This window comes from Phytophthora sojae (assembly GCF_000149755.1).
Source record: "Phytophthora sojae unplaced genomic scaffold PHYSOscaffold_14, whole genome shotgun sequence".
Classification (NCBI taxonomy): Eukaryota; Oomycota; class Peronosporomycetes; order Peronosporales; family Peronosporaceae; genus Phytophthora; species Phytophthora sojae.
This window is the reverse complement of record NW_009258128.1, coordinates 1,084,043-1,111,385: the sequence shown is the minus strand read 5'-3', so window position 1 is coordinate 1,111,385 and position 27,343 is coordinate 1,084,043. Positions and strand designations below refer to the sequence as shown.

Sequence of the window (27,343 nt, the reverse complement as noted above, 5' to 3'; positions counted from 1 at the left end):
TATTTACAAGTGCAGCCTACACCTACAAAGGTCGTCGTCGTTCATATCACTGGTTTCTCCTGCCTAAATGGTAGTTTGCTAAGAATCTCCCGACCAAACCGATTCCCTCTAGCATAGTAGTCCGTTTTAAGCAATACCCACACCATCTATTATGCTCTAGCTTTCGCTTCTTTCCATTTACGCTTGGCTGAGATCTCGATTCGCCGGAACGCAGCCTTGACCGCGGCTTCACGTCTGCTCGAACACGCACAGGCATCATACGTTGGGTTACGAAAGAACGCACCCTGCAATTTTCTCTGCACAGTGCAACGTACCATAGCTGCCTTCAGGTGTGCTTCGCTGTCACAGTTTTCGCCGCAGTCCTCCTCGCAGCGCCTTCCAATCGCCCAGTCGCTGGCTGTCGTTCAGCTTCGTCCACTGCTTGACCGTTTGACGTAGCTATTGTCCAGAGCCACACAAGTGTTAGATATACGCGCACCCGAAGCTATGGCAAAGAAACTTACTTACACGTCGTCCCGTAGCATGGTGCTTGCTTGCTGCTCGTTCTTCGGCTTGCCTCCCACGTTGGATCTTTCGAAATGGAGCACCTTTCACTCGAGCTTCCGGCCGCGTTGGACTACCTTGACAATTTTTTAGTACGAATATCTTACCTATAGTTTGCGGTAAACTACTCAGTAGCCGAATGTGTCGTAAATTACAAAGTTGCTCAAGCAACTATAACAGAAATATAAGGTTGCTCGAGCAACCTTATGGGATTTTTTATGTTTCAATTAAGGTTGCGTTAATCACTTCGGCACTGGGCCCTCCAAAAGGTTTATGGGCAGATTGAACCGGTATGGGTCAGTAACATATTTCGAATAGTAGGAGTGAAGTAAAGTGAATGATGGACGAACTGCTGCAGAAGCATACAAAGGTAAACATTTTCACTTTCTACAAGCTACAAGCAGATCTCGAGCAAGGTTCGTTTTATCACTGTGTATAAGCACTATCTACAGTTTTGAGGTGAATTACCGGGCAGACGCTGCGGCTGCGAAGCAGGCGCAGGAGATGCCCGTGGTTCGTAAAAAAACTCATAATAATAGAAAACGATTATACCAAAAACATCCTATCCCAGCCTTCGCGGAGCCCTAGTGCCCCCCTCCCCCATATTGTTCCGCGATTCGTCGTCCCCGTACTGGCGCTTTCAGAACTATTGTGAAAACCAATTACAGTTGCTGTGCTGAATTGGTGACCAATAGAAGATGCACCCGTTCTCGTCCACATGCGCCGGAGCCGTACCGGTTTCATGGAAATGTACCAGTTAGATGTCAGGAGGGGTCATTGTTGACTTGACGTACCACGGATATAATCCTATTTGGTCTGATATAGCAGCACTAACGTTGCTTCCTATCCCAGTACAAACAAATATCCTGTTGTTGCCTCTACGGAGAAAAATAGTACGGACAGTACCATTTTTGATTGCTAGTTGAGGATATCATATGGGTTTTTGTTAATGTTGGTCACCCCTTTTAGCAACCTCATTCTTTCAAATTTACTTCTAAGCCCACATAAGAAACAACACTCCGGTTTTCTGGACATAACTTTTTACAAAAAAATCGTTAGGTGACGCGCAATACCTCAACCGAAAGCTGCGCATTTGCTCCGTTTCACGCTGTGATTTAAAAAAATCTAGCAGTAGAAAGAAAAGAGAAACAGCCTTTTATCTGAAGTCCATTTTAGGCACCATTAGGTTTTTTAGCGAGGTGCCGTCAAAAATTAGCGATAATAATACATGTTTTAGAAAATTAAATATCACCGTAATCGCGAATGACTGCATTATGCTGTTGGAGACAAGTTAGAAGGGTTTCAGATGCACCCAGTTTAGAATGCGCCTCCTCTTCAACACTTTCCGACCATGCGCAGCTCCTCCACCTCTTCAGCCCGCCGAGACAAACAAGAGGAACGCAGATCGCGGTCGTCCAGAAAGCGTAGTCGGAGCCGTAGTCGCGAGGAGTTGACCAGGAAAGTCGTTAAGCGCCAACACACCGAGGAGCCAGATCGACAGCGTTTGAAATCCGAAGTCAAGGCCAAAGACAGGAACCTTGAACTCACGGATGAGCTGCCGACCCTGCCGTTTGTGCACCACTACCGAAGTGGCAAGTTATTTTACGTGCGCGAGTGCTACAAGATATACTACAAGCTCGTCAAGGCAATGCTAGACGACCAGGAGAGGTGCATTACGGTGACTGGGACCCCAGGTGAGTCGTGCGGCGAGCATCGGTATCGCGCCACAAGTGTATATTAAAATATTTGTTGCTGTGCTTATCGGGCGTGCACTTAATTGCTCGCAGGCATCGGCAAGTCCGTGTTCTACGCCTACTGTTTCCAGCGCCTCCGGGAGGACCAGCCTGACACTTGGATTATCACGGCTGCCTACCATAGGAATCGCCTGATACTGACCACTGTCTTCAAAGGAAGCGACGAAGGGAAACGACTGCGGCCAACGGAAGACGTACTTCTTGATGTCTTCGAGGAGGCTTCTACAAAGAAGAAGAGCGTGATCTACTTGTGTGACGGGCCTCCACCATCGGTGCAGGGAATGTGTCAAATGGTTGTATTCACAGACCCAAACGAAGAATGGTTCAGGCAAGTGAGGAAGGATGGCTTAACTCTTTTCATGCCTCTCTGGACGTACAAGGAGCTAGAACAAGCCGCATTGGCACTCGCTATCGCGGGATCAAGCCAAATCAGTGGCGATGCTCTCAAGACGAGGTTCGACACTTTCGGTGGTGTGGCTCGCGAATGCCTTTCACCTTTCGAAGATTTCGTCGACTACGCGAAGAGTGATCGTATCGATGAGCTAAAGCAGATTACCAGCCTGGATGAACTTCGGAACCTCTTCAACGTAGATCCGAATCGCAGCACCTGTCAGCGTGTCCTTCATTGCTTTCCAATTGATGCCAAAGGGATGAAGAAGGATACGAAACTCGCGTCGCCTTTTGTCGTTGAGAGCCTTGCGAAGCGTATGCTGGAATCGTCCAAGAACGACATGGAGAAGTTGCGAACGTTGCTGAAGGGATTCCCGCAAGGTGCACCGCTCTTGAAATGGCTCAGCGAGTTTGACGTGGCGAACCCCCACGAAGGAGCAAAACTGTGACGATCGGTACAAATACCCTCCGCGTAACAGGATTTTAACTCAGCGTTGGCGAATCGAGTAACTTATGAGCGGCGAAGATCCACCACCCACGATCTCCTCGTTGTGAAGATGCGTACCCGATCCCCTGCCTTCACGTAGCGTAGTCTGAAGCCCACAAGTTGATCCTTTCAGTTGCTGGTAGTTGTCACGGCGACGACCGCTTGTCCTGTATGAACCAGAGTTGTTGGGTCAAAAACGCGTGCTTTCCGCGAACTCCAGCAGCGGCTGCATTTTTCCCGGACGAACTACATAATCTTAAAAACACAGCAAATGTATTCTTCTTCGACACGAAGGCTCCTACTTCTTCGCACGCTTAATGACGCGTGCTCCGGCTGCCAACGCGTTCTTCTTCTCGGCCTTGGCCTTCTCGTGCTCCAACTGCTGTGCGCGCTTCTTGAAGATGCCCGAGAGCTTGGGCATAATTGGCGGCGCATCCACACGCTCACCGAAGCGCACGGGCGCCGAGTCCTCGAAGAAGTCCTTCTTGGTGCTGCCCGTGCTCTGGTAGTCGCGCTCGTAGCGCTCCTGCTCCGTCATCTTCTTGTCGCGCGCCTTGTCCTTCTTCTTGGCCAGGTAGGCCTTGCGCTTCTCGCTGCTGCGGCGACCCTGCTTGGCGGCGTCGTAGATGACGCGCTTGACCTCCGTGCTGATGCGCTTGTTGAAGTCGCGCATGGACTCTCCATCGCGGATGGAGCCGACCTGCAGCTTCTGCTTCTTGTTCTTCTTGCCGCTGGATGCGCCGCCGTCGCCGTCCACGGCCGACGTGCGCATGACGTACTGCTCCATGGCGTCGCCGCTCATCATCTTGCGACGCCGCTTCTTGGAGCGCTTGGACTCGGTGGGCGGCAGGTCGTAGGCCTTCTGCTTCTTGCCATTGTCACGCTTGCCCTTGAAGAACGGGTCGCACTGCTTCAGCTTCCTCTTGGCGCTCACGCGGCCCATGGTGGCGTCACGTACAGTAGCTCTTGGCGATTGACACACTGGGCGTGACGATCGACTGGCGGCGCCGCTTCTTCCTGTATAAGGTCATTTGACGAGGAATCTTCCCATAATAGAACGAATTGGTGTGAGCCACATGAAATGCAACTTCAATTTGAAGAGGTCCGTTTCGCTGTAGATTAGTTGTGTGGAGAGAAGGAGATCATGCTCTACTCGCGCTCGACGTCCATGAACAGCTCGCGCCGCAGGCGTGCGAGGCTGACGGCCTCCCGTCTGCGGCGCTCGAAGCTGCTGACTGAGGTGGCCATGCGCAAGATGAACCTGGACCCGGAGAAGACCATGCAGATGGAGCAGATCTCGGAGCAACTCTCGCCCGAGGACATCAGCTTCTTCCAGCATATCTTCCGCCAGATCGACAGTGCGTTAAGTTGTCTGTGTTGCGCTGCAAGTATAAGCATTGAGTGATTGGTCGTTTGCTTTGTGTGACTGTGCGTTGCAGCTGACAACTCCGGGATCATGCTGCGGTCGGAGCTTCACGACGTACGCGCCCTTCACCATCATTTTAATTGATATTGCAATCAAAAACATAGTGGCGGCTCTGTTGAGATTTGGGCAGGCGCTTACCTTGCTGGGAATCTCCCCCAGCGACAAGGAGCTGGACGAGTACTTGCTCATCGCAGATGCAGATGGTCAGTGAGCAGGTCTTGCTGTCATGAACGCGTCACACTAACCGCCGAACTACATGTTAATGCGAACAGGTAGCAAGGCTATCGACCTTCAGGAGTGGGTCGTGCTGTGTGGAATGCTCGTCACGCCTCCGCACGACGAATTCGACCTCCTGGGCGCTTTTAACGTAAGTTTCGCAGCACTCAGTCCTCACTACCCATATCAACCAGCCCCTAACTAGCATGCGTTGCAGTGTCTGTTCCCCAATGAGGAGGACATCCCCGTCGTGGTCTTCCGCACCAAGATGCAGCGAATCCTCGAGAACGCGTACGCGCACCTGCCCGACAGCAACCAGCACGAGGTGAGCTGCTACGTGGACGACATCATCAGCGCGCTCGACCCGAACAACACCGAGTGCATCGAGGTACAGGAGTGCATCCGCTTCCTGAGCGCACCCTACCACGCCAAACCACCCCAGCCTCCCAGCCCCACCGCTGAAAACATTGCCACCACCGAGCAAGTGAAACGCCCAGCCCTGTAATCAGATTTGTGTACCGAACCACACCAAACAGGCACCATCTTTCAAATACATCTTTCTTCATTCCCATTCTTGATTCCGCCGCGTTCTACCTGTAGGTAGATAGACAGCCATGCTCAACGGCGCGACGGCGGCGGCGGCGCCCGCGCACGCGGACGACTTCACGGCGGCGCTGTGGCTTGAGATGGTGGACAGCACCGTCGAGTGCGAGCTGTGCAACGAGCCGTACGACGACGACGACGGCGCCGACGGCCACATCCCGCGGCTCTTGGCGTGCGGCCACACCTACTGCCAGGTAGAGCGCGTTCTACCCTCAGCGCACCCCTTCCCCTCGCTTCACTTCAACACAGTAACCCAAAAGTGTAACCTGTGTGTGGATCATACAGAGCTGCCTGGACGACTGGGCGCAGCACGGAGGCGCGTCCAACGGCGAGCTGGCCACCATCGAGTGCCCCACCTGCCGCCGAGTCACGCACTTCAACGGCGCCGCGGGCGCGCGCGCTCTCCCCAAGAACTACGAGCTGGTGCGCGCGCGCCAGGAGATGGAGGCGCAGACGCAGACGCAGCTGCGCAGGCTCAAAGAGGCCTGGGCCACGCAGGTGAAGGAGAAGGAGCAGCTCGCGCGCGAGGCCGAGGAGCACGCGCGCACGGCCCAGCGGGAGAGCGTGCAGGCCTCGCAGCGCGCCAAGTTCCTGGCCAAGCAGGTGGAGATCAACGAGCAGGAGAAGAAGCGCGCGCAGGAGCTGGCGGAGGAGGCGCGGCACCGCGCGCTGGTGGCGTCGCAACAGGCTGAAGCGCTGCAGGCGGAGACGGAGAATCTCAAGCGCCAGCTGCAGAATGACGCCGCGCAGCTCGCGCGCGTGCAGCGGGATGCGTCTAGCGCCGCGGCGGTGGCCAAAGAGCTGCACTCCAAGGCAGAGCAGCTTCAGCAGCAGGTGGACTGCGTCCGCGCGCAGTTGTCGCTGCATGCTGGAAGGCACGACCCGAGTAAGTTGGTGGTGTTGGTGTGTGAGCCGACGACGGTGGGCTCCTGGCTCTTGCCGTACACGAGGTACGCCGTGATCAGCATAGCCAGTGATACTGCTAAGGGTGCGCAGGCTATTGACCCGTACCAGGCTGCCAAGACGTGGACGCGTCTGCGTCAAGTGGAAGAGCCCAGCTCCTCGGTGAAAGTGTACCGTCGGTACAGCGATTTTGTCTGGTTGCAGCGCGAACTGCAGCGTCAGTTCCCGTTCGAGCTGGTACCGTGTGTGCCGGGAAAGCAGCTCTTCTTCAACAAGGAGAAGGAATTTGTTGGTGAGCGCATGCGTCTCTTGCAGGCGTTTTTGCGTGGTGTGCTCCGACAACCGCTTCTTGCAGTGACGGAGGAAGTGCGTGCATTTTTGCTGTCCACCACCGAAGAGCTTGACAGCCTCCGACGCGCTAGCTCGAGTTATTATGGCAACCTGGATGGCGATGACTTGCAGTCGGTGGACGAGGAATCCTTGGACGACGAGGTGGAATCGCGGAACTCGTCTCCTCCTGCTGTCAGCCCTCCTTCGGCATCAAATGGGACGTTGAGCAAGCGCAGTAGCAGCTGGAGTGCGTGGGGTGCGGTGTCAGCTATCACATCGAGTGCTGCCAAGCTTGTGACCACGACGGGGACAGCCTTGACTGGAATTGGCTCGAAGACTGGCACTGCGGGTCTTCCTGAAGATCCAGAGCTGGAGTTGTCGAAGAGTTTTATCGAGGCCGAAGGAGCAGACGCAGCAACGCGAGCTTGTATCGAGCGTCGACGCAAGTACATTGATGTGGCGAGATCTTATCAGTCGACAGCGCAGAAGGGAAGTCAGCTGTCTCGTGCTTCAAGGCAGCAGTCGCACCACCTGCACCGCATGTGTGAATTACTGCACGATATGAATACTCTTGACCAAGACCACGCACGCCGCCGTCGACAGCGACTTGCAGCCTCGCAGGTCGTAAGAGCTCGTGGTGAGGACGAAGATGACGATATGGAGACGCGCGCTTTTGACGAGCGAGCGTCCGATGTATTTAGCGCGATCTCACTGAACACGAAGAACGATGCGGACTGCATGGAGTACGCGTTGCTGGAGGTTGTACGCATGCAGACGTTGGAGCTGGGCGGCATTGAAGACGCCTTCACGCGTGTGCGCAGTCGTGAGGAGGCGCTGCAGGCACAGCAGGCTTCAGGCGCATCTGCGAGCAGCCCGACTTCGAGCGACAGTGGAGCTTCGATCTCTGCGTTGGCTTTGAAACGCGAAGAGCTGGCGACTCACCGGCGCGACTTGAATGACAAGGTGACAAGGCTGGATCCGGGCCGTTCGCAGTTCGTGTTCGATGTGCTTCGCAAGAATTCTAGCGAAATGCTCAAGCTGGCTAAAACCAAGCGGAAACTCTATCAAGCTTCGCAGCAGCAGCTTCTTGGCGTTGGACGCTAAAAGATCGGGGCCTTTTGCGCTTGAAATGCGAAAGCAAGGGAAGAATTGAAGAGACAGAGGGAGCGCGGCAGCCATGGTAAGTGTGTATAAATATATAAGGTGTTTGGCAACTTGCTCTTTGCTACATGCGCTTCTTCGCTGCGGTTAGCTTCTTCCTGGAGGGTAGATACGAGGAGTACGGTGGAGCAACGTGCTCGCAGTACGCCTGCATGGATGGGAGATCGGCATGCATGGGTCGGTTAAGGTACGTCAGCACTTCTGCTTCTGCTTCTGTTGCATCCTCATTGCCTTCTTCATCGTCTTCTTCTGCAGAGTTGTCACGATCATCGTCGGAGGTCTGGTCCTCTGGTTCAGGATAGATGCCGTGGGCCACGCTAGTCACGAGCTGCTGGAAACTCGCCATTTCGGCCTCGACTTGAGTCACCAGGGATTGGTACTCGGACAGCGGTGCTGTGGCGGTGCCAGCAGCCAAATCGAAAGCGCGCGAAAGACTCGCCGTCAGTCCCTCACCCAACTGTACCATCTGCACGGCGGCGGCGCGCGTAGCGGGCGTCCGGGGCTCAGCGAAGCAGCGCATCCAGGCCAGCTTGGCCTGCACGAGCAGTTGTCGGAGCTGGAGCTGCAGCTTGGTCAGTCGCGCCTTGAGCTCCAGCCGCGTCTCGATGGAGAAGTACTGCGACGCATCCGCGTTAGCGCTGGGAAGTCCGCGCGCGCTGGTGGGCGGCGGCAGGACGCTCGTCGCCCTCTGGCGTGTGGACGAGCCGCGCGTGAGCGTCGCAGCGATTGGACCGCTCTGTTGACGTCGGAGCTGCGGCGCCGGGTCCATGGTTGGTCTCCTGTGGCTCTGGTGCTCCGGCGAGCGCAAAGTGGCACGCGCGGTGACTGCAGTGGCTCCGACGGAGTCGTTGAAGTTGGACGGCGCAGCTCACTAGGGAGTGGATGGAGTCAAGCTCACAGAGCTCATGAAGAGCGACCAACCGACACGTGCACCCGAGCTAACTTTAGTTCAGCGTGCAGCGATCTTCCTCTGGCGAGTGTCGAGACAACCGGAGCGTCGCGGATTCCGATTCGAGTCGGCGAGAGGAAGCCTCGCGTGCGTGAAGTTTCTTCGGCCCCCATCGATTTGCAAGCCCGTCAATCCCCCGCCTCGCGAGCGCACGACGCTAGATTGCTTATGAAGTTTCTCTCCATGTCTCTCCGAGCGCGCGCGCATTGAGGACGCGCGGAAGGCTCTTTCTTCCCGACGGCTCGACGACACGAGGACAAGTCCCGCGCAGGGACCACGCGCGGCCAATTTTTGCCTGCCGGGCCGCTTCAAGCGAGCCCCATCGAAAGGCACGGCGCGTGTTCCGCGAACGCCCCCGCCAGCACGCCGCGGACGCCGGCGCCGCCGCCATTGTCGGATCGCACGGGACTGTGTGCCCTCAAGTCGCAGGATCTGCCATTGATCTGAGCTAAGCGAGGCTGCAGAAGGTCCACCCTGGTGCAGAACACAGAGCTCCTCCAGCCGGTTGCGGAGTCCCAAGCCGAGCCGAGGCCGGCGGAACTTGCATGCGATCTTTGAAGCTTTGGGCCAGGCAGCGCAACAACGACAGCAACAACAACAACAACATGCAGCAACACCGGCAGCGAGCAGGCAATAGAGCCACAACATGTCAGACGTTGCAGTAACGCAAAATGTAATGCTCGACGATCGCCATGTGCAGTCCAAAGTGCCAAAAGTTTTTCACCAGCGTTCGTTGGCTGAAAGTGGTCCGGTGATTGCGCTGTGATTGGATGAAAGGGGATTTCGGATCCGTCGCACCGTCGTGACGCATTTTTGGCCCATCGCTGTAGAGAGCAGGAGGCGCAGCGCCGGGGCTTTCTCTAAACCTGAGGGAACCTCAGCGGCCGGAACAAGCGAAAGAGCTCGAGGCGTGGCAAGTGGCAAAGCTCCCCCGGCATGGCGACCCAGTGGACGGACGCGGCCAGCTACGCCGCCTACCAGGCGGACAACACGAGCTCCGAGAGCATGTCGGACGACGCCGGCGCGGCGTCGGCGGAGGGAGGGGGCTCCTGCCGCTTCATCCACAACCAGTGCGAGAAGGAGCTCTTCACCAGCGAGTATTTAAGGTGCGTTTAAAGTTGCCACACTGTGTGTGTGTTTAAAGTTCCTACCTAGAGAAGGAAAATTGCGTGGTGCTAACCGGGGCGTTTTTTTATCTTCTCTGTGTGGAATGTGTGGAAACTTTGTGCGTGCGTTCCGTCGAGTAGAAGCAACAAAGCTAGTGGCCACAAGGTGAGTACCTTAACCGGGCGGAGACATCAAGTGTCTCTAATTACGCAAGTGCTAACCAGTTTCCCCCTCCCCGCTCTACCCACTCTACAGAATCTACGCTGCTTCCCCCACTGCTGTGGAGGGCACAACCCCAAGAGCTTCTGCGGCTCGGGACTCGTAGTCGAGTGCTTCCTGTCCAACTGTCAACTGGTGCTCGGTCGCTTCGAGGAAGTCGCCAAGCAGCAACCAGTTAACAGTAAGACGCTTCCGTCCCCCACCATGCCCACCTCGGTGGACACCAGTCTCGGGCGCGGCAGCCTCACTGTCGGCCGCGAGTACCCGCGCCAGGAGCTGTTCGACGACGTCAAGATGCCCGACCAGCCCTTCGGCCGCTGGTTCCGGGGCACGGCGGTGCCCAACGGAGGCGGCGGCAACAATGGCAACAACGGCAACAGCAGCAGCACGTGTTTCCTGCTCAACGGCAACCGCCAGTCGTGGCACTACGGCTGGCAGTCGTCGCGCCTCAACTGCAAGAACCTGCACGTGTTCAAGGTCTACGTCTTCGACGCCAGCGCCAGCGGCAACGCCAACACGTTGACGTGCGTGGCGGCGCTGGCGTCTCCGGCCTTCCGCATCTCGTCCAGTCGCAAGGCGCGCAAGACGTTCCGCTCGCCGATGAACCAGGCGGCGCTGGCCAATGGGGCCGCAGCGAACGCGACGGCGGCGGCCATGGGGATCCACCAGTTGCAGCAGGCGGCGCTGCCCATGGGGAGAGGAGGACCGGGAGTGAACTCGCCGCCTCCTCCTCAGAGCGCGAGGAGCATTGATGAATTGTTGGGCAGCGGCAACAACTCGGCGGCGGCTAATGCGGCGGCGCTGTTTGCAGCGGCTCAGCAGCAGCAGCAACAGCGACAAGCGCCGACGGGCTTCATGGCTGGACAGAGGGACCCCGCTCGACGTGAGCGTAAACGCCTGACGCGCTCGGCGTCGCTCAAGACGGACTACTTCTCGACCATCTCGTTCCCCACCATTCAACAGCAGCAACAGCAGCAGCAGCAGTTCCAGCAGCCGCACAGACTGTCGCTTTCGGCGACGCATCCGCCTCGCTTCGACGGACTGCAGGAGAACCGCGCCTCGACGCCGTCACTGCCGGGAGTTGGGTCATTCCTCCACAATCCGGCAGTGCCCAGAGCAGCGGGAGGCAACTGCCCGTTCCACACGAGACGCTCGTCCTTGGCAGCTCTCCCGATGCCCGTGTCGAACCCGATGACCATCTCACGCCAGCAGCAGCGACCAGTTCCCGTGCTTACCCCCATTACAGGTATGATGCAGCTTCGTCTGGAGAGCCACTCGCCCTACACGAGCACGCCCATTGCGAGCTCAACTCCGTCGTCGTCCAGTTCTGCGGCGTCCTCGTCTCGCTCCGGTCCTCCTCCGTCAGCCAATACAACGCGCCTCACGGCCGCAGCACTGCACCAGCACGCGTACGCTTCTGCTCGACCGTACCCGTACGCTCGACGTGATACCTGGTCCAGTAGTTTACAAGGTATGATCCCTGAAGGAGGCGGTATCCCCATGATGATGATGTCGCCCGGATCATCGCCGGACAGTTATCTGAACCGCAAGCGCAACCGCTCCACGGACTCGGACAAGGCGATCACTGCTGCTATCGAGGCCTCGGAGAAAATTCACCCGACGCTGTCGCCGGTATCGTCACCGGGCTACACGCCTCCGATGGTGGCCCCTGTCCCCACTGACAGCGAGCTCTACCGGCGCGCGCGCATCCTGCAGCTCGCGTTCACGATCGTGAAGCGCATCCATCGCTTCGAGGAGGTCGCAGCGAAGCAGAAGGAGCCGACGCCCAAGGTGTATCGCCACTCGTTCGAGATGATCACTCCCCCGATGCCGACGACGCCCCCGGCGGCGGCTTCGAACCAGACGCCACGCGCGCAACGCAAGAAATGCACTCTGGTGCAGATTCCTTTGAGCAACCCGAAGCTTTTGTATCTGTGTTCCAATCTCGTGACGGTGTGCACTGCGCTGGTCAGCTCTGGACTGCTGGAGGACATGCGCCAGAAAATGCACGACTGCGCCCAGGCTGGACGCGGCGCGCTGGCGGCTTACGCGCAGCTTGTGGACTTGCTGAATGAAGCAGTGGAGGCTCAGGTGTCGCGTCTACCGCGCCGGATGCACAAGTCTTGGGGCGACGCTGAGTCCGCCGATGAGGGCGAATGGGACCTGTACGAGATGCTCAAGAGCTGCGAGCCGTGGTTGCTGCAGGAGCCGTGGTGGGTTGTGCTGGACGATGACGACCAGCAGCAAGCAGGGGACAAGGAGGAGGGCGCGCTGCGTCCGCTGCCGTACATGAACGTGTTTGCGGACTATTACCGCGCTATTCAGGACGCGGTGCCGTCTCCGCAGGATCTGGAGGTGGCTGCGTCGCTGCGTAAGGCGGCGCTCACGGGAGCTACTGGGCTAACGGGTGAGTGGAACCGCCAAGGGGAGGCGGACGAGCACCACCTGCAGCAACCACAGCGCGTTGCGTCGGTCCGATCCGCGACGGCAGCTTCGTCGCTGTCGTGGCTGGGGCGCTGCATTCATGCACACACGACCAAGACGTTCCACGTCACAGAGACGGACACTACGATGACGTTGACTCTTCCAAACAGTTTGGTGTCTGCCGACGCCGTATTCTTGCTGCAGCTGGATCAGCAGGAGCCGACCGTCGTTCTGCCGCAGGACTACTTCCCGTTCGGCTGGTCTCGTAAGCGCTCGCTGATGGCTTACCGTGCGTGGCGCGTGCGCGGCATCGGCGATTCGAACGGCAGTGCAGTGGCCGTGCAGTTCATGCGCTGGCCTGACGACAACGAGATCGAAGCGATTGAGAACGACGAAGAGGAGGAGGAACTGGACGATGACGAAGCGGAGGACTCACCCGAGGAGCCCGAGGAAGAGCCACTGGGACGTCGCGGCCGCCAGCCGAAGCGCCTGCGTACGCGGATCACCATTTACTTCTCCGTCTTCTCCGCCAGCACCCTGCAGCTGCGCACGATCGTGGAGGCAAGCCTCGCGCCCGCCGTGGCGCTGCCCTCGGGCCAGCGGCCCTCGGAGGCGGACATGCTGCGCTACTTCAAGTCGCCCTCGTCCTGGGAAATGCGCTCGCAGATCTCGCAGCAGTACACGAAGAACCTGTAAATATCAGTCGGCCTCGCATCCAGTTGAGCCAGCGGCCGACCCTGACGGCGCGACACCTCCCCATCCAGCAAATCCTCTTCTTCCCCCGTCGGCCTCCGCTTTGTGTATGTGTGTCAAGTGTGTTTTTCCTCGAGAGCGGGCGGGAGAGCACGAGTCTTCGCCGACATCATCCTGGTCATAGATAGGTAGTGTAGGTAGGTATAAGCAGGAAGGTTAGGCGCGCTCAACAAACACCGCAGAGGCCACCACAGCTCAATGCAGCGAACATGAACAAACCCCGATAGTGAGTTACTGCCAGGCAATCAAAATGTTTTCGTCTGTACTTGCTGCTCACACTCAAAAACTCATTTTGTTGTCGATGTTGGCGGGGCTGAAGCGGGTGCTGCCGCTCTCGGTGTTGTCGAGGCTCCTGGTGCTGGTCTCGCTGTCGGTGTCACGGTCTTGGAAGCAACTGAGGCGGCCGCAGTCGCCACCGACGTGCTGGCGAGTGGTCTTGATGGTGTAGTGACCGCACCTGGCCGTGCCAATGGCGACGCCGCCGGCCCAATCTTCATGTACGAATAGGGGGAGCCCGCAGTCTTGCCCGCTGCCGCCATCTTCGCAGCATTAGCCACGATAGTGGCAGCGGCAGCCACCCTCGCTTGCTCCATCGCCTTCTGCTGCACGAATTTCTTCCGCTCCATCTTCATCCGCGCCGCGGCGTCTTGACTGGCCTTGACCTTCTCGTTGTACCCGGCCAGCATCCGCGCGTACGACGTAAATCCCAGGTTCTCCATGCCCTCCACGACGTTCTCGCCCGAGATCGACAGGCCCACGCCCTTCTTCGTTCTCCGGTTCTCCATGATGGAGCGGTCGCGGGCTTCACTCGTGAAGTACAGGAGGAACTCGGTCACGCATTCCTGCATGAAGGTCACAGCGTCATCGCTGATGCTGATCGTATCGGAAGCTTCGTGCTCGTGGACGGTGTGTGACGGGGAGACGGCGGGCGCTGCACTCTTGTTCTCGCGCTTGATGGTGACTCCAGCACTTGTAGCCTCCTCTTCGTGTGCACCTGGGAGCGCTCTGTACATGATCTTGGAGATGTTCTTGGTGGGCAAATACATTTTGTCCTCCGAGTCGGTGGTCGTCCTGGTGGTCAAGTCGAGATCGTAGAACTTCTGCGCGACGCGGGGCGAGATCGGGGGCACGGACGTCGATGGAGGTCGGTAGGCAGTAGTCGGCATCGTATACGAATCCGTCCGCGGCTTCTTCACGGCCCCAGGGATGTCAACTTGCAACGGGCGCTTGGACGACGCGGCTAGCATCGCTGCTGTCGTTGGATCAATGGTGCGGGCACCCACGGCTTTCGCGGCTTCCAGCTTCGCGGCATCGCGCTTCGCCTTCGCCTTCTGGTTCGTCTCGATCTGCTTGGCTTGGAGAAGCGCCTTTACCTCCGCGTAGTCGCGCTCGACTTCCGCCGCGTCACGTTTTTCGGGGACCCGGACTGCAGGAGCTAGTATCGTAGTCGTAGTCGTAGTTGCTATTGCCGTTGGCGCCGGTGTCGTCGTCGTTGTTGCCGATGTCGCCGCTGAATTACTAGTCGAAGTCCTACTTGCACTGGTGGCTGTACCAGAAGAAGGGGTAGCTGCAGCGGTGCTGGCAGTTGTCGTAGCACCTGCACTCGTAGCGGAAGCTTGAGCGGTCGAAGCAGTACTAGCAGCTGGGGCAGCGGTCGTTGCGACAGGAGTCGTGGAGGCTGGAACAGCGGTTGTAGCGGGGATGGCGGAGGCAGAGCTTGTCCCCGTCCCGGCAGAGCTTGTCCCCGTCCCGGCAGAGCTTGTCCCCGTCCCAGCAGTGGCGGCTTTAGCGGCAGCCTGCTGCTGGGCAGTCTTGTTCTTTTCCCGCAGCAAAAATGCCCCCAGCATCTGCACGATTTTCTGTGTGACGTGCTCGGACTTGACTTGGAGATCCAGCGGCCACCGATCCTGTTGAACCAGCAGGGGCCGACGATGCGCCAAGGAGTCGCGGTAGTCTCGCTGTGCAATCTGCAGCAACTGCAGCTCAGTACAGCGGTTCAGCCACGCCGTCATCTTGTCCAGAGCTTGGCGCATCTCGCAGTCGGTTCTCGCGTTCGCCACCCGGATACAGCTCTTCGCCAGCGCCTCCAAATCCATGTCGAACGAGGTCCTCAGCCTCCGCTTCTTGGCATAATAAGCTGCAGTCGTCGTAACAGAGGTGTACGGCTTCACGGGGGTCTTAGCTGCCGTCGACGTCGTCACCGGCTTGGCCACCGTCTTCTCCCCGGTCTTCTGGAGCTGCATCTGGAGCTGGAGCTGCGCTTGTTGCTGCTTCTGCTGCTTTTGGAGCATATCCCTCAGTAGCTGCTGCTGTCGGATGACCTGTTGCTGCTGCGCCAGCAAACTGTCGGCGATGGATGTGGCTGTGGCCGTCGAGACGGTGTTGCCCTTGCCTGCCTGCTTCACCTGCTGCTCCTGCATCCTCATGAGCCTCAGGTGTTCCTGCTCCAGCAGCAGCTTGCTGCGAAGCCACTCCTCGTTCGACCGCTTCTGCACCGCCTGGGCCGCCATGGCCGCTTGACGCTGCACGTTCTGCTGCAGCCTGGCCAGTTGTTCCGTCCGGAGCTTCTGCAGGTCTTCCGACGTCTTGGCAAGGCCGGCAACACTTGCACTAGCTGCCCCGATGCTGCTAGAGGGCGTCATAGCGATCCCGGACTGGGCCTCGAGCTGCTTCGTCATGGCCTGGTACTGCTGCACCTGCTGCTGGGCAAGGGCGAACTGCAGCCTGCGCGCCTCGTCCTGAGCCCGCAGAGCTCGATCCATGGCCGCGCCGGCGGGCGCAGCCTCTGCAGCCGTCTTGGCACTGGAACTGGCTGCTTTATCGCTAGTTTTAGCCTCTGTAAACGGCGTAGCGGCCGCAGACGCGGGGGTACCGGCCGACGCCGTGTCTGCCGCGTCAGCAGCCGTACCGGAGCCGGAACGGCCGCTCTGGAGCTGCTTCAACCGCTGCCGGTACTCCTCTTGCTGCTGATTCTGATTCTCTAACGCTTGGGCGCTGGCGGAGGCTGGTTTAGCCGCTGGGGCGGCGAACGGCTGCGAGCTTGAGCGGGTCGAGGGTTTGGTCGCCTTGTCGCCGCCATTTCCCGGCTTCTGCTGGGAGCTGGAGGACGAGACCGGCACGGGGGCGCTTGGTGTCGTCTTAGCCGCGTCGGGAGCGGTCGCGGACGATGTGGAGGGCGAGGGGTCGGACGCTGGCGCCGCGGGTGCGCACGCCTCCCGCGCTGCCGCCGGTTGGGCCATTTTCGAAGTTTTTGTTGCTGGCGGCCGGAAGGAGGTTACGCTGAGATGGTACGCGGTTACAGTTAGGGTACACTGTACCAAAGTTTCACTTTGCATTGCATACGGGTTTGAGCGCTTTCGTACAACAGAGCATTGCATACAGCGTTGGTCACCGCGTATTTCAGCATGTTGGCTGGTTCGGTAGTATGTGGCAACCTGGGAATGGGTCGCCGGCGAGACTCCGTTTGCTCTTCGTAGCATTGACACATCTGCCGTGTCCTGGCGACAGATCAAAGCTTAATAAGTGAAGAGCTTTCTTCCAAGAACCGCAGCGTGGCTGCACCGGCACTCACCGTGCTGACTCACCTGTTGCGGAACCTGACAGCGTCAGACTGCATGTTACATATAACGCCGACGAACTGTGTGGGGCTAGAAGTCCCAGCGATCGTCCTCGACAAGACCGTGGGGCAAAGTGTCGACCGATTCGATGCAATGCATCACGAAGCCAAGTTAACCGTGTCCTGGCTCCTGCAGTGCTGCTTTGAGCTCGAGAGATCTCTCGGTGCAGCAATGCCTTCCTGGTGGAACGGCGTTGATGTCGCTGTCTTGTCGTCTCATCCTGGGTAATGAGCATAACGCAGTTGTGATGACAAGATCACAGGGGTGGCACCTTGACAGAGCACGCATCCCAAAAGTATGTTGTGTCCCAGTCTGCGTTAACGAATCGTAAGCACCAAGCGCAGTGCATGAACCAGGGCAATCAGCTCCAGCTTCGGGTGCCGCACCGCCTTCATTCATCGGTTTGCGTCGTCGAGCTCAAGCGGATTTCGATGGACGACCGACCGCTGCTGGCCTTGTCGCCCGTGGCGGGCGCCTCCGAGGCCTTCCCACTCCTGCCGACGGACTTGCGTCGGCTGCTCGCTCTCCCTGACCGCTCCGCTCCTCCTCCAACGTCTCCGTCTTCATCCTCCTCAGTTTCGTCGCCCGGTACCGTCGCCAGCGCCGTCGCAGCGTCGGACTTCCAAGACGACGAAGAGCAGGACTTCCACACTCAGTTGGAACGTCTCGGAGGCGTCTTGGGACTCGCGCGGGTGCAGCGCGTGGACTTGGAGCAGGGTCTCAGTGCCGATGACTCGGACGGAGACTTGGCTCGCCGCGCCGAGTGGTTCGGAGCCAACTACGTCGCTCCGTCACCCGCGCGCGGGCTGCTTCGGCTCATGGCTGAGGCGGCGTTCATGGACACTACGAACCTCATTCTGGTCATCGACGGCGTCGTGGCTGTCGCTCTTGGCATGGCCGTCGGGGGTCACCCCAGTACCGGCTGGATGGAGGGCACCTGCGTGCTGATCGCCGTGCTCGCCATCGCTCTGGTGACGGCGGTCGGGGACTTCCAGAAGGAGCGACAGTTCCGAGCGCTCAACGCTGTGAACGAGAACGAACTCGTGCGCGTTGTGCGCTACGGAGCGAGCCCGAGAGTTCGGACGACAGTAGTGACTCGAGAGTGCGCAAGTGGTCGCTGGTGGTGGGCGACATCGTGCAGCTCGAGCCTGGGGACGTGGTGCCGGCCGACGGGCTTGCGTTCAACACGCGCGAGCTCAAAGTGGACGAGAGCACGCTCACGGGTGAGCCCGAGCTCATGCGCAAGGGCGACGCTCTGTTGCTGCCAGGCTCCAAGGGCTCTGCTGAAGAGGAGACTTTGCCGGTCAAGCTTTACTCTGGTACGAGGGTAATGGAGGGCTTCGCCAAGATGCTGTGGGCGAGCACTCGCAGTACGGTCAGATCACGGCGCTAATTAATGGTGGGGGCGAAGAGCAGGAGGACGAAGAGGAGAAGGCAGAAGAAGACAAGAAGAAGCCGAATTACTCGGCTGCATCCGTTCAGGACGAAAGCTACTTCTCTTTGGAGGTTGTGGAGGCGTCTACGAAGGCGAAGGAGCTGAGCGATCCCTCGAAGACGAAGAAGAAGAAGAAGAAGAAGAAGAAGAAGAAGAAGGCTCGTCGTGAACGCACTCGTCAATCTGCGCCGTGGAGCTCAAGTCGCCGGGAGGACCAATCAGCGGGCAGTGCGGCGATAGAGCCAGCTGACCCAGCGGTTCGGCCAATCAGAGCGCGCCGGCGAGCATCGAGAGCGCTCTGATTAGCCACGACTGGACGACGGCGACTCCCTTGTGGAGCCAGTAGCTCCAGCGAAAGGCATGCACCTGGCCGGCGTGCTTGCACGCCACGGCTGGGCAGCTCGGGGGTGAAGCCGCGGACCAAGCTGGATTTCTGCGTCGCTGCGTGCGGCGGCGTATTGCGGCGGTATTTTGACCGTCAGCCGGAAGGCGGGGCCTGTGGGGGGTCCACGGTGGTCTACATGTAGCCCACCGCGCCGTGTCCCATTACAAACCAGGCCACGGGTGACGCCGTGGGCCCTCCTGGTAGTCATAGCCTACAAAGGTTGCGTGCGATACTGGCAGGTCACCAGATCGTCGGGTGTGCGGCACTCCAACGTGCGCACACCCTCCACAGCACTCGTAGTGACGCGCGGGAGCATGCTGTCAGTCAACGTGGCCTGCGCTACATGGAGCTGGCTGCGACGGGGTGGTCCTCTCATGGTGCACTCATGGCGCGGCGGGGCGAAGAAAATCGCAGTGGCAGAGACCCAGATACGGCTGACTCGGGGAAGGTGACGACACGTCGCCGCATAAAGCGCTGCTGGGGCGCTCGCTGGTGGCCTGCAACACATTGGGAAGAAGGAACGCAAGTCGGCCCAGGAAAATGCAGTGGAGAACTCAAGCTTCGGAGGGCAGGCGCTGCTGAAGGAGCAGCGGGACCGCGTTCGCTGTCCGCGGTACCAAATCGACGGAAGTCGAGTAGACCGTTTCAACTATTCGGCGGGGCATCGGGAGATATGAGCTCGGTGTTGACGGTGGATGCGTCGGTCGTTGTCTTAGTTAGGATAAATGAACTCAATCTAACCTCAACCTTGAAATGAAAATAAAAGAAGGCTCGTCGCGAACGCACTCCGCTGGCTCAGAAGATCGAGGCGCTCAACCTGTGGCTGGGCAAGATGGGCGTCATTGTCGCCACTCTCATCTTCGTCGTGCTCTGTCCGCGCTTCAGCATCGAGACGTTCGTGCAGGAGCCTCGTCAGTCCTGGGAAGCAGCGTATCTGCGCGATTACTTGTCGTACTTCGTCCTGGGCACGACCATCTTGGTGGTGGCCATCCCGGAAGGTCTCCCGCTGGCTGTGGCCATTGCGCTAGCTCTCGCTGTACGTCGCATGCTCCGAGGACGCAGTCTAGTGCGCCATCTCGCTGCCTGCGAGACCGTCTGCAACGCGACTACGCTGTGTGCGGACAAGACTGGAACGCTCGCGGCCAACCAGATGAGCGTGGCGCGCTTGTGGCTTGCACCTGAGAGCGAAGATGACTTCGTGAGCCTCCTGGACAACGCAGCAAACGCCCAAGTTGACTTCAACTCTGCCAATGCAGCCAAGGCTGCAATGAATGGTACGATGGTTCGAACGCTTTGTGAGGGTGTGGCGCTCAACTCGACCGCAGAACTTCTCCTACTTGAGGACGGCGAAGACGCGGACACTCCACGAAAGGCGTTGGGCAGTCAGACGGAAGGCGCACTGCTGTCTTTTGCTGCAGCTTGCAGCGATGGAGACTTCGATTACGTCGAAATGCGCAAGAACGCCGACATTCGACGCGTGCTGCCGTTCAGCAGCGACCGCAAGCGCATGTCCGTGGTCGTACCGGTTCAAGGTGGAGATGCTGATCAATGGAGAACATACACGAAGGGAGCTCCTGAGCTTGTACTGGCGCGCTGCACTCACTTGCAGACGCGCTCGGGTGGCAAACTCCCACTGACTAACGACCGACGCGAGTGGCTGCAGAAGAACGTGCTGCTAAGCGCGGATACCGCACGCTGTGTCTCGCCTACAGAGACAGCAAAGCCAGTGGGGACGTCGTGGATTCCGCTTTGCCCGAGGTGCTGGAGCAGCAGCTCGTGTGTCTTGCGCTCGTAGCCATTGCTGACCCGCTGCGTCCTGGAACGCGTGAAGCCGTGATCTCCTGCCAGAAAGCGGGCATTGTGGTTCGCATGGTGACGGGCGACAATGCTCTGACTGCGCGCTCGATTGCGCGTGAGTGCGGCATCTTGTCTGCTTCAGAGGAAGATGACGGTGTCTACACCGTCATGGAGGGGCCCGACTTCCGGGCGTTGGTGCTGGACTCGCGTGGAGAGATTCGTCAGGAAATCTTCGACCAGGCGTGGCCTTCACTGCGAGTATTGGCTCGTAGTTCACCGCAGGACAAGCACACGCTCGTGACTGGCCTTCGATCCTCGAAGCTTCTTCCCCAGCAACTTGTGGCCGTGACGGGAGATGGCACAAACGATGCGCCAGCACTTCGAGCGGCTCACGTGGGGTTCGCAATGGGGAAGAGCGGCACTTCGGTGGCCAAGGAGGCGGCAGATATTGTGCTTATGGACGACGACCTGGCCGGAGTGGTAAGCGCCGTGGTCTCTGGGCGTGGAGTGTTTGACGGCACCTCGCAGTTCTTGCAGTTCCAGCTCACGGTTATCGCCGTGGCATTGAGCGTGGCGTGGGTCGGTGCCGTCACTCTGCGTCAGTCCCCCATTGCAGCGGTGCAGATCCTCTGGGTGAACCTCTTCATGGACGTGTTCGCGTCGCTGGTGCTCACAACCGACGAGCCCAAGGCCGCGGAGCTGCTCGCGCGTCAGCCGTACGCCCGCAGTAGATCACTCGTATCCCCACGTATGGCCAAGCACATTGCGGGTCAAACGCTGCTCCAGCTCACGCTGTTGCTGCTGCTCCAGCTCACGCTGTTGCTGCTGCTCACGTTCCTCGGCGACAAGTGGTTCAACGTGCCGTCGGGCTGCGCGTCCGTGAGCGACGACGACGACGCGAAGGCCACGCAGCACCTGACCATCGTCTTCAACACGTTCGTGTGGCTGCAGCTCTTCAACCAGCTCAACTGCCGCCAGGGCGTGACCGACGCGCCGATGCTCCGCGTTGTGGAGATCTGGAACAACAAACTGAGTCTCGCTGCGCTCTGCATCCAGTGTGGACTGCAAGTCGCCATCGTACAGCTCGGAGGTCAGCTCTTCCATTGCGCGGCACTAACTGCTGCGCAGTGGGGCGCCTGTATCGGAATGGGAGCGTTGGCATTGCCAATTGGCTGGGCACTACGCGCGTCAAGCATCGAAGAACGCGCCACCAAACCCCTGTTTCGGCTGAGCAAGCAGCATGAAGAACTCTAAACCACCATTGACACCGATATACACGTAAGACCAGTCGATTCGCAGCAATTTTAACGTTACCAGCATCAGCATTTACTGTCCTCCTTGTCGTTGGAACCACAGAGACCCTGTTGTTTCCCATGGTAGATCACCGTCAAAGTCGCTGAGCCACCACCGCACTGTGTTTCGCTTTGAGCGGTAGTTGTTGATAACACCTTGCGGGCAAATCGAGCTCCGCACACGGGGCAGTGGATCTGGAACCGCAGCCACTGGAAAACGCACTTGCGGTGGAAAGTGTGCTTGCAGGGGAGCACCACAACCGCGCTTTTGCATTGCGGGAGGTCGCGCGTCAAGTCCACATCGCACTGGCAGAAACTGCACCGCACCTTCGTCCACTTCGAATGACTGGTCTCCATTGCTTTGAAACCCACCTTCACCTTCTTCCAGACATCTTGGCAGTTATCGATGAACACCTGCAAGACCGAGCGCATATCGGCATCACTCGCCACCCCAAGGAACTCGAAGACTCCTGCTGGTAGATTCTGGCGGGCGTGAGGACACTTCATCGCACTGCCGGGTAGCAGCACGCATCGAAGCAGGTGTGTCAGCACTACCTCGAACTTGATCTTGCGACTGGTCATCACGCTTTGGAACGAGGACATGAACGGAAGACGCTTCTTGGGGAAGTACGCGTGGACGACCTCACGCACAGCCTGACACGAGCCCAAGCAGTTGGAGGCGTGACATGTCCAGTGATTCTCCACTTTCCTCCTGAAGGTGTCGAACTCCGAGTATCGGTAGAACACACTCCAGGTTTTCTTGCTTGTTAAGCTGGACACAGTGCACTTGTAATAGACAAAACCCGTCGCCATCACCACGGACGAAACGTGAACAAGCAGCGGGATCACGGGTGAAACATGGTCGAGCAGCATTTCGAGCGAGTGCCGTTGGCTGCGAATCCGCAACCACACCAGGGCGCCTCTACCTGTGCTTCACAGTCAAGAAAGTCGATCGGCTCGTGGCTGTGAAAACTTCTTGCTCCGCGGTGTGACAAAGGAGAACGTCTTCAAAGTTGCTAAGTGGCTAGGACGACAGTCGCCAAATGCGCTTGGAATGCTGGTTTTCGAGCAGTGTGTGGGGATCAGTTCCCCTCCATCTTCTCACTTTGCGGATGTCTACGACAGTGGCATGGCTGTGGGGTTGAAGGACGCGATCTGTGCAGCGAATCCAGCGATCATCGCATGTGAAGCACAAGGCCTGCAGCTTTTCCTGGCGAAATGGGGCGGCAAGTGGCTGAGCGAGACTCGAGCAGCGGCTGCTGTGGCGCTAGACAACCTTGGATACCCTCGCGGCTTCGAGCACATGAATCCCTTTTCGTCGCTGAAGAACGAAGCGTGTTTCGGAGAGAAGTTTCAGCCGATGGAGGGTCAAATTCACGTCCTGATCGTGGTGCCGGCTCCCGATGCCCTGAAGTATAAGCGTACGTATCCCCGACAACTACTGCTTGTTCTTGCGGTTTAAGATCTCGTGCTGCTGGACAGAGTGCAAGCGATGGATTCGACGTTACGCACCTGGCACTTTGACGATCTCCATTATTGCTGCAGTGGCCTGCGTAGAGAACCGCAGCATCATGATGGCGCTGGCGGTGGCTTTGTCGTTGATGCAGCTTTTGGTATTTGACATCCTGGACTATTGTAGCGACTTGATCGAGGAAGCGGAAGGACGAGCCCCTGCGTAGTGACACGCATTGGTCGCAATCGAAGATGTCTAGGCTCCGTTGTTTGTTAGGGGTTAAGGCTTAACTTTACAAAATTAATGAAGAAACCATGGTCTTGTCAGTTAAAGCTTAAAGCGGGGTTGCGTGCTATGAAGACGTCAATGTGTCCTTGGCCGAGATAGTGGACAACGATGCCGCCTCCTCCTCGAAGTCGCTCAGCCACCACTGCACATACTTCTGTGTGCGTTTTGCTCGGCAATTGTTGGTGAACGCAGTGGGAAATATCCCCGTCCGGCACACGGGGCAGTGGAACTCGAACAGCAGCCACTGGAAAACGAATTGAGGTGGAGGGACGTCACAAAGAACGCCAACATGTCCATCGTCTCCATGCCTCGAGAAAGGGATCGATGTGTCGCTGGATATCTTCCCCTCTTTCAGCTGCTGGTAGTCAGGATCACACTCGTTCAGCCAGCCGTCTTCATTAACGAGCGACGAAGAGGACAGGTTCGTCGGTGGCCCAGTACCCCCAGTTTATTACGAATTGCGCGTTTGAGGTGTATCGCACGCTTGTGCCTGAATATCTGGAACTCCTCGAGCCGTCCGCCGGGCACCGCAGCTTAAGTAAGGTCTTTCTCGCCTTAGAATGAGCGTCGCTGCCAGTCATCCTGCGCGTGTGGCGAGAATTCTAGCATGACTTGGAAGTTTTAACAATGCAGCATGTACTCACTGTTCCTATCCCATCTATCAAAGTATTTTGAGTTAGTATGTGAAGAATATGAGGTGATAGTAACTGGGTTCGCCATAATTGATGGATCCAGCCATCACCGAAAAACACTACGCGACTGATGTTCACTGAGATTCTTCTTCCTACCATGGCACGCAACTATTCGAGTGGCCTCCGTTCCCCGCGCTCGCTATCGGTCTGCCGCTCCCGCAGCCGCTCGCCTAGGTGGCGTAGTCCGAGACGCAGTCCGAACAGCTATCGACACGGATCGCGCTCTCGCTCACGCTTCGGGAGACACGAAAGTCGTGAAACGAGAGACCGTCGATACTCACGCTCCAGATCCAGATCCAGACTGAGAACGGCAGCCCCAAAGCTCACAGAAGAGCTGCCGCCCATACCGTTCGTGCATCAGTACCGAAACGGCAAGTACTTCTACGTTCGTGAATGCTACGAGAGATACTACAAACTTGTGAAGGAGATGCTGGACAGCGGGGAGAGGTGTGTTACGGTGACGGGGACACCCGGTGAGTATTGCGCTGTGCATGACTGAATGTACATGTACCGCAAAGCTATAGCTTTATGGTGCTCATGGATTGTTTGCTACATGTATTCGTAGGTGTTGGCACGTCCGTCTTCTACGCTTATTTCTTCAATCACTTTCGGAAGGAAGAGACCGACTCTTGGGTCATTGCAATGTCCCATGTGATGAATAACATCGCAGTGGCCACCGTCTTCAAGGGCAGAAGGGATGCTGGGGAAGACTTGGGTTTATGTTTTACCAGTACAAAGCTAGCTGCGATTGGCACGACCTTGAAAGAGGCACGCGTACAGAAGAAAAAGGTGCTCTTCCTGTGTGACGGAGCGCCAACTCACCTTTGGTGGCCTCATCAGATGGTCGTTTTCACCAGCCCGGACGAGGAGTGGTTGAGGCAGGTGAGGAAGGACGACTGCACGCTGTTCATGCCTCTCTGGACGCACAACGAGCTTCGACAAGCCGCAATGGCGCTTTCATTCGCGGGATCGAGGGAGATCAGCTGCGTCAGTGACGCAGCTCTTGAAACGCGATTCAAAATCTTCGGAGGCGTGGCTCGCGAGTGCTTTTTACCCTCAGAGAGTTCTGTCGAGCGCGCGAAGAGTGACCTGCAGAGAGATCTGGCAATTTTCCAGTCTGAAAAAGCTTTGGAAACTACTCAAGAGGAACGTCGAATCGCGTTGACTGCCACAGTGTCCTTCATCATGTTCCGGTGAACGAAACAGGGCTGAATGAGGACACGAAACTTGCGTCTCCGTTTGTCATCGAGGAGCCCGCGAAACATTTGCTGCGATTCGTCGATGCCGATAGGGAGAAGATACGCGCGTCACTCGACGGTATCCCGCAAGCTGCACCGCTGCTGGAATGGATCTTCGAGGCCGGTGCAGCAGGTGCTAGCTCGAACGCCGACCGTCGCTGATGGAGCTCATTCCCCTTGATCCAACCAGAGAGAGCGCCATCGCGGATTGTCGGGGCTCGTAGCAAGTCCAGAGGGGCATGAAGATAGTGCTGTGGTTCTTACTCATATCGCGTAGCCATTCCTCATCGGGGCTTGTGAAAACGACCATCCGAATAGGCCACCAGACTTTGTTTGTTTGACTCCATCGCACAAGATGAGCACCTTTTTCTTCTTCACGTACGCCTCTTCCAAGACCATGTCAAGCACCACTTCCCGTTTGCTGGAAGTGTATCTAGCCAACTGTTCTCCAGCGTCGTTGCCGCTCTTGAAGCCAGCGACCTCCGCGATATCCTTCATCACGATGGACATCGCAATGACCCAAGTCTCGGTTTCTTCCTTTCGAAAATGACTGAAGAAGTATGCGTAGAAGACGGACGTGCCGACGCCTGCGAATACATGTAGCAAAAAACTCGATGAGCACAGTAAAGCCATGGTTTTGAGGTACATTGTGCAGCACCGACCTGTTGTCCCCGTCACCGTCACGCACTTCTTCCCGCCGTCCAGCATTCCCTTCACCAGTTTGCAGTAATGGTCGCAGCATTCGCGAACGCAGAAATAGTTGCCGTTTTGGTACTGATGCACAAACGGTATTGGCGGCAGCTCTTCTGTGAGCTTGGGGGTTGCCGTCCTGAGCCTGGATCTGGAGCGCGAACGTCGACGGTCTCTCGTTTCGTAGCTTTCGTGTCTCCCGAAGCGTGAGCGTGAGCGAGATCGGTGTCGGTGTCGGTGTCGGTATGGATAGTGATGGCGGCTTCGGCTTGGACTGCGCCACCGTGACGAGCGGCTGCAGGCGCGGGAGGCTGACAGGGAGCGGTAGCGATGCAGATACCTGCGAATTATGGTTACCTTTAGGGACTTTACCAAACATCAATCGTACGAATTATGGTTACCTTTAGGGACTTTACCAAACATCAATCGTACGGGTGATCGCAAATTGCGTTTGATTGATGCTCAATGAGTCAGTCTCCATCCATCATGGTTTTCGCCCATAACACTTTTTTCATTCCAAAAACGAAAAGCTGATGTTGTCTCTCTTCAATGTGGTCGTCCGCGAGCCCTTCACTGCCTTCAGCGCCTTCCCTGTGGACATCGACGAGATTCACACAGTGGCGGCGTTGAAGGACGCGATCTGTGCAGCGAATCCAGCGATCATCGCATGTGAAGCACAAGGCCTGCAGCTTTTCCTGGCGAAAAGGGGCGGCAAGTGGCTGAGTGAGACTCGAGCAGCGGCTGCTGTGGCGCTAGACAACCTTGGATACCCTCGCGGCTTCGAGCACATGAATCCCTTTTCGTCGCTGAAGAACGACGCGTGTTTCGGAGAGAAGTTTCAGCCGATGAAGGGTCAAATTCACGTCCTGATCGTGGTGCCGGCTCCCGATGCCCTGAAGTATAAGCGTACGTATCCCCGACAACTACTGCTTGTTCTTGCGATCTAAGATCTCGTGCTGTTGGACAGAGTGCAAGCGATAGATTCGACGTTACGTGGCTTTAATGTGCTCATCGAGTTTTTTGCTACATGTATTCGCAGGCGTCGGCACGTCCGTCTTCTACGCATACTTCTTCAGTCATTTTCGAAAGGAAGAAACCGAGACTTGGGTCATTGCGATGTCCATCGTGATGAAGGATATCGCGGAGGTCGCTGGCTTCAAGAGCGGCAACGACGCTGGAGAACAGTTGGCT

General features: G+C 57.7%; 13 protein-coding genes across 13 annotated transcripts; 7 read left to right on the top strand and 6 right to left on the bottom strand.

Moving 5' to 3' along the window:
* Nucleotides 1–1,894: 1,894 nt before the first annotated feature.
* On the top strand, nt 1,895–3,136 carry PHYSODRAFT_307358 (hypothetical protein; the record flags this gene model as incomplete). Its single annotated transcript, XM_009540026.1, has 2 exons — nt 1,895–2,237; nt 2,331–3,136. The coding sequence occupies 2 exons, from the start codon at nt 1,895–1,897 to the stop codon at nt 3,134–3,136; spliced, it is 1,149 nt and encodes a 382-aa protein (XP_009538321.1).
* A 336-nt stretch (nt 3,137–3,472) lies between these two features.
* Nucleotides 3,473–4,117, bottom strand: PHYSODRAFT_253252 (hypothetical protein; the record flags this gene model as incomplete). Its single annotated transcript, XM_009540025.1, has 1 exon — nt 3,473–4,117. One exon carries the CDS (start codon nt 4,115–4,117, stop codon nt 3,473–3,475), a length of 645 nt encoding a protein of 214 aa, XP_009538320.1.
* Nucleotides 4,118–4,318: 201 nt separating this feature from the next.
* Nucleotides 4,319–5,321, top strand: PHYSODRAFT_531455 (hypothetical protein; the record flags this gene model as incomplete). The annotated part of the gene is made up of 5 exons (XM_009540024.1): nt 4,319–4,532; nt 4,614–4,654; nt 4,731–4,807; nt 4,877–4,967; nt 5,034–5,321. The coding sequence occupies 5 exons, from the start codon at nt 4,319–4,321 to the stop codon at nt 5,319–5,321; spliced, it is 711 nt and encodes a 236-aa protein (XP_009538319.1).
* Nucleotides 5,322–5,430: 109 nt separating this feature from the next.
* On the top strand, nt 5,431–7,756 carry PHYSODRAFT_531645 (hypothetical protein; the record flags this gene model as incomplete). Its single annotated transcript, XM_009540023.1, has 3 exons — nt 5,431–5,591; nt 5,618–5,622; nt 5,787–7,756. 3 exons carry the CDS (start codon nt 5,431–5,433, stop codon nt 7,754–7,756), a joined length of 2,136 nt encoding a protein of 711 aa, XP_009538318.1.
* Nucleotides 7,757–8,129: 373 nt separating this feature from the next.
* PHYSODRAFT_390308 (hypothetical protein) lies at nt 8,130–8,582 on the bottom strand (the record flags this gene model as incomplete). The annotated part of the gene is made up of 1 exon (XM_009540022.1): nt 8,130–8,582. A coding segment is annotated over one exon (453 nt), but the record flags the coding sequence as incomplete, so codon positions are not given.
* A 1,116-nt stretch (nt 8,583–9,698) lies between these two features.
* Nucleotides 9,699–13,208, top strand: PHYSODRAFT_531520 (hypothetical protein; the record flags this gene model as incomplete). Its single annotated transcript, XM_009540021.1, has 3 exons — nt 9,699–9,868; nt 10,007–10,034; nt 10,125–13,208. 3 exons carry the CDS (start codon nt 9,699–9,701, stop codon nt 13,206–13,208), a joined length of 3,282 nt encoding a protein of 1,093 aa, XP_009538316.1.
* Nucleotides 13,209–13,825: 617 nt separating this feature from the next.
* Nucleotides 13,826–14,320, bottom strand: PHYSODRAFT_367869 (hypothetical protein; the record flags this gene model as incomplete). The annotated part of the gene is made up of 2 exons (XM_009540020.1): nt 13,826–14,154; nt 14,260–14,320. Coding segments are annotated over 2 exons (390 nt in total), but the record flags the coding sequence as incomplete, so codon positions are not given.
* A 1,104-nt stretch (nt 14,321–15,424) lies between these two features.
* PHYSODRAFT_391275 (hypothetical protein) lies at nt 15,425–16,027 on the bottom strand (the record flags this gene model as incomplete). The annotated part of the gene is made up of 1 exon (XM_009540019.1): nt 15,425–16,027. A coding segment is annotated over one exon (603 nt), but the record flags the coding sequence as incomplete, so codon positions are not given.
* Nucleotides 16,028–17,313: 1,286 nt separating this feature from the next.
* On the top strand, nt 17,314–21,753 carry PHYSODRAFT_319816 (hypothetical protein; the record flags this gene model as incomplete). Its single annotated transcript, XM_009540018.1, has 5 exons — nt 17,314–17,934; nt 17,958–18,257; nt 19,469–19,886; nt 19,935–20,321; nt 20,366–21,753. The coding sequence occupies 5 exons, from the start codon at nt 17,314–17,316 to the stop codon at nt 21,751–21,753; spliced, it is 3,114 nt and encodes a 1,037-aa protein (XP_009538313.1).
* Nucleotides 21,754–21,818: 65 nt separating this feature from the next.
* PHYSODRAFT_307351 (hypothetical protein) lies at nt 21,819–22,664 on the bottom strand (the record flags this gene model as incomplete). Its single annotated transcript, XM_009540017.1, has 1 exon — nt 21,819–22,664. One exon carries the CDS (start codon nt 22,662–22,664, stop codon nt 21,819–21,821), a length of 846 nt encoding a protein of 281 aa, XP_009538312.1.
* A 976-nt stretch (nt 22,665–23,640) lies between these two features.
* On the top strand, nt 23,641–25,624 carry PHYSODRAFT_307350 (hypothetical protein; the record flags this gene model as incomplete). The annotated part of the gene is made up of 5 exons (XM_009540016.1): nt 23,641–23,690; nt 23,725–23,953; nt 24,268–24,697; nt 24,790–25,374; nt 25,431–25,624. The coding sequence occupies 5 exons, from the start codon at nt 23,641–23,643 to the stop codon at nt 25,622–25,624; spliced, it is 1,488 nt and encodes a 495-aa protein (XP_009538311.1).
* A 102-nt stretch (nt 25,625–25,726) lies between these two features.
* On the bottom strand, nt 25,727–26,531 carry PHYSODRAFT_341675 (hypothetical protein; the record flags this gene model as incomplete). Its single annotated transcript, XM_009540015.1, has 3 exons — nt 25,727–26,049; nt 26,125–26,173; nt 26,250–26,531. The coding sequence occupies 3 exons, from the start codon at nt 26,529–26,531 to the stop codon at nt 25,727–25,729; spliced, it is 654 nt and encodes a 217-aa protein (XP_009538310.1).
* A 202-nt stretch (nt 26,532–26,733) lies between these two features.
* On the top strand, nt 26,734–27,033 carry PHYSODRAFT_369612 (hypothetical protein; the record flags this gene model as incomplete). The annotated part of the gene is made up of 1 exon (XM_009540014.1): nt 26,734–27,033. A coding segment is annotated over one exon (300 nt), but the record flags the coding sequence as incomplete, so codon positions are not given.
* Between the last annotated feature and the right edge of the window lie 310 nt (nt 27,034–27,343).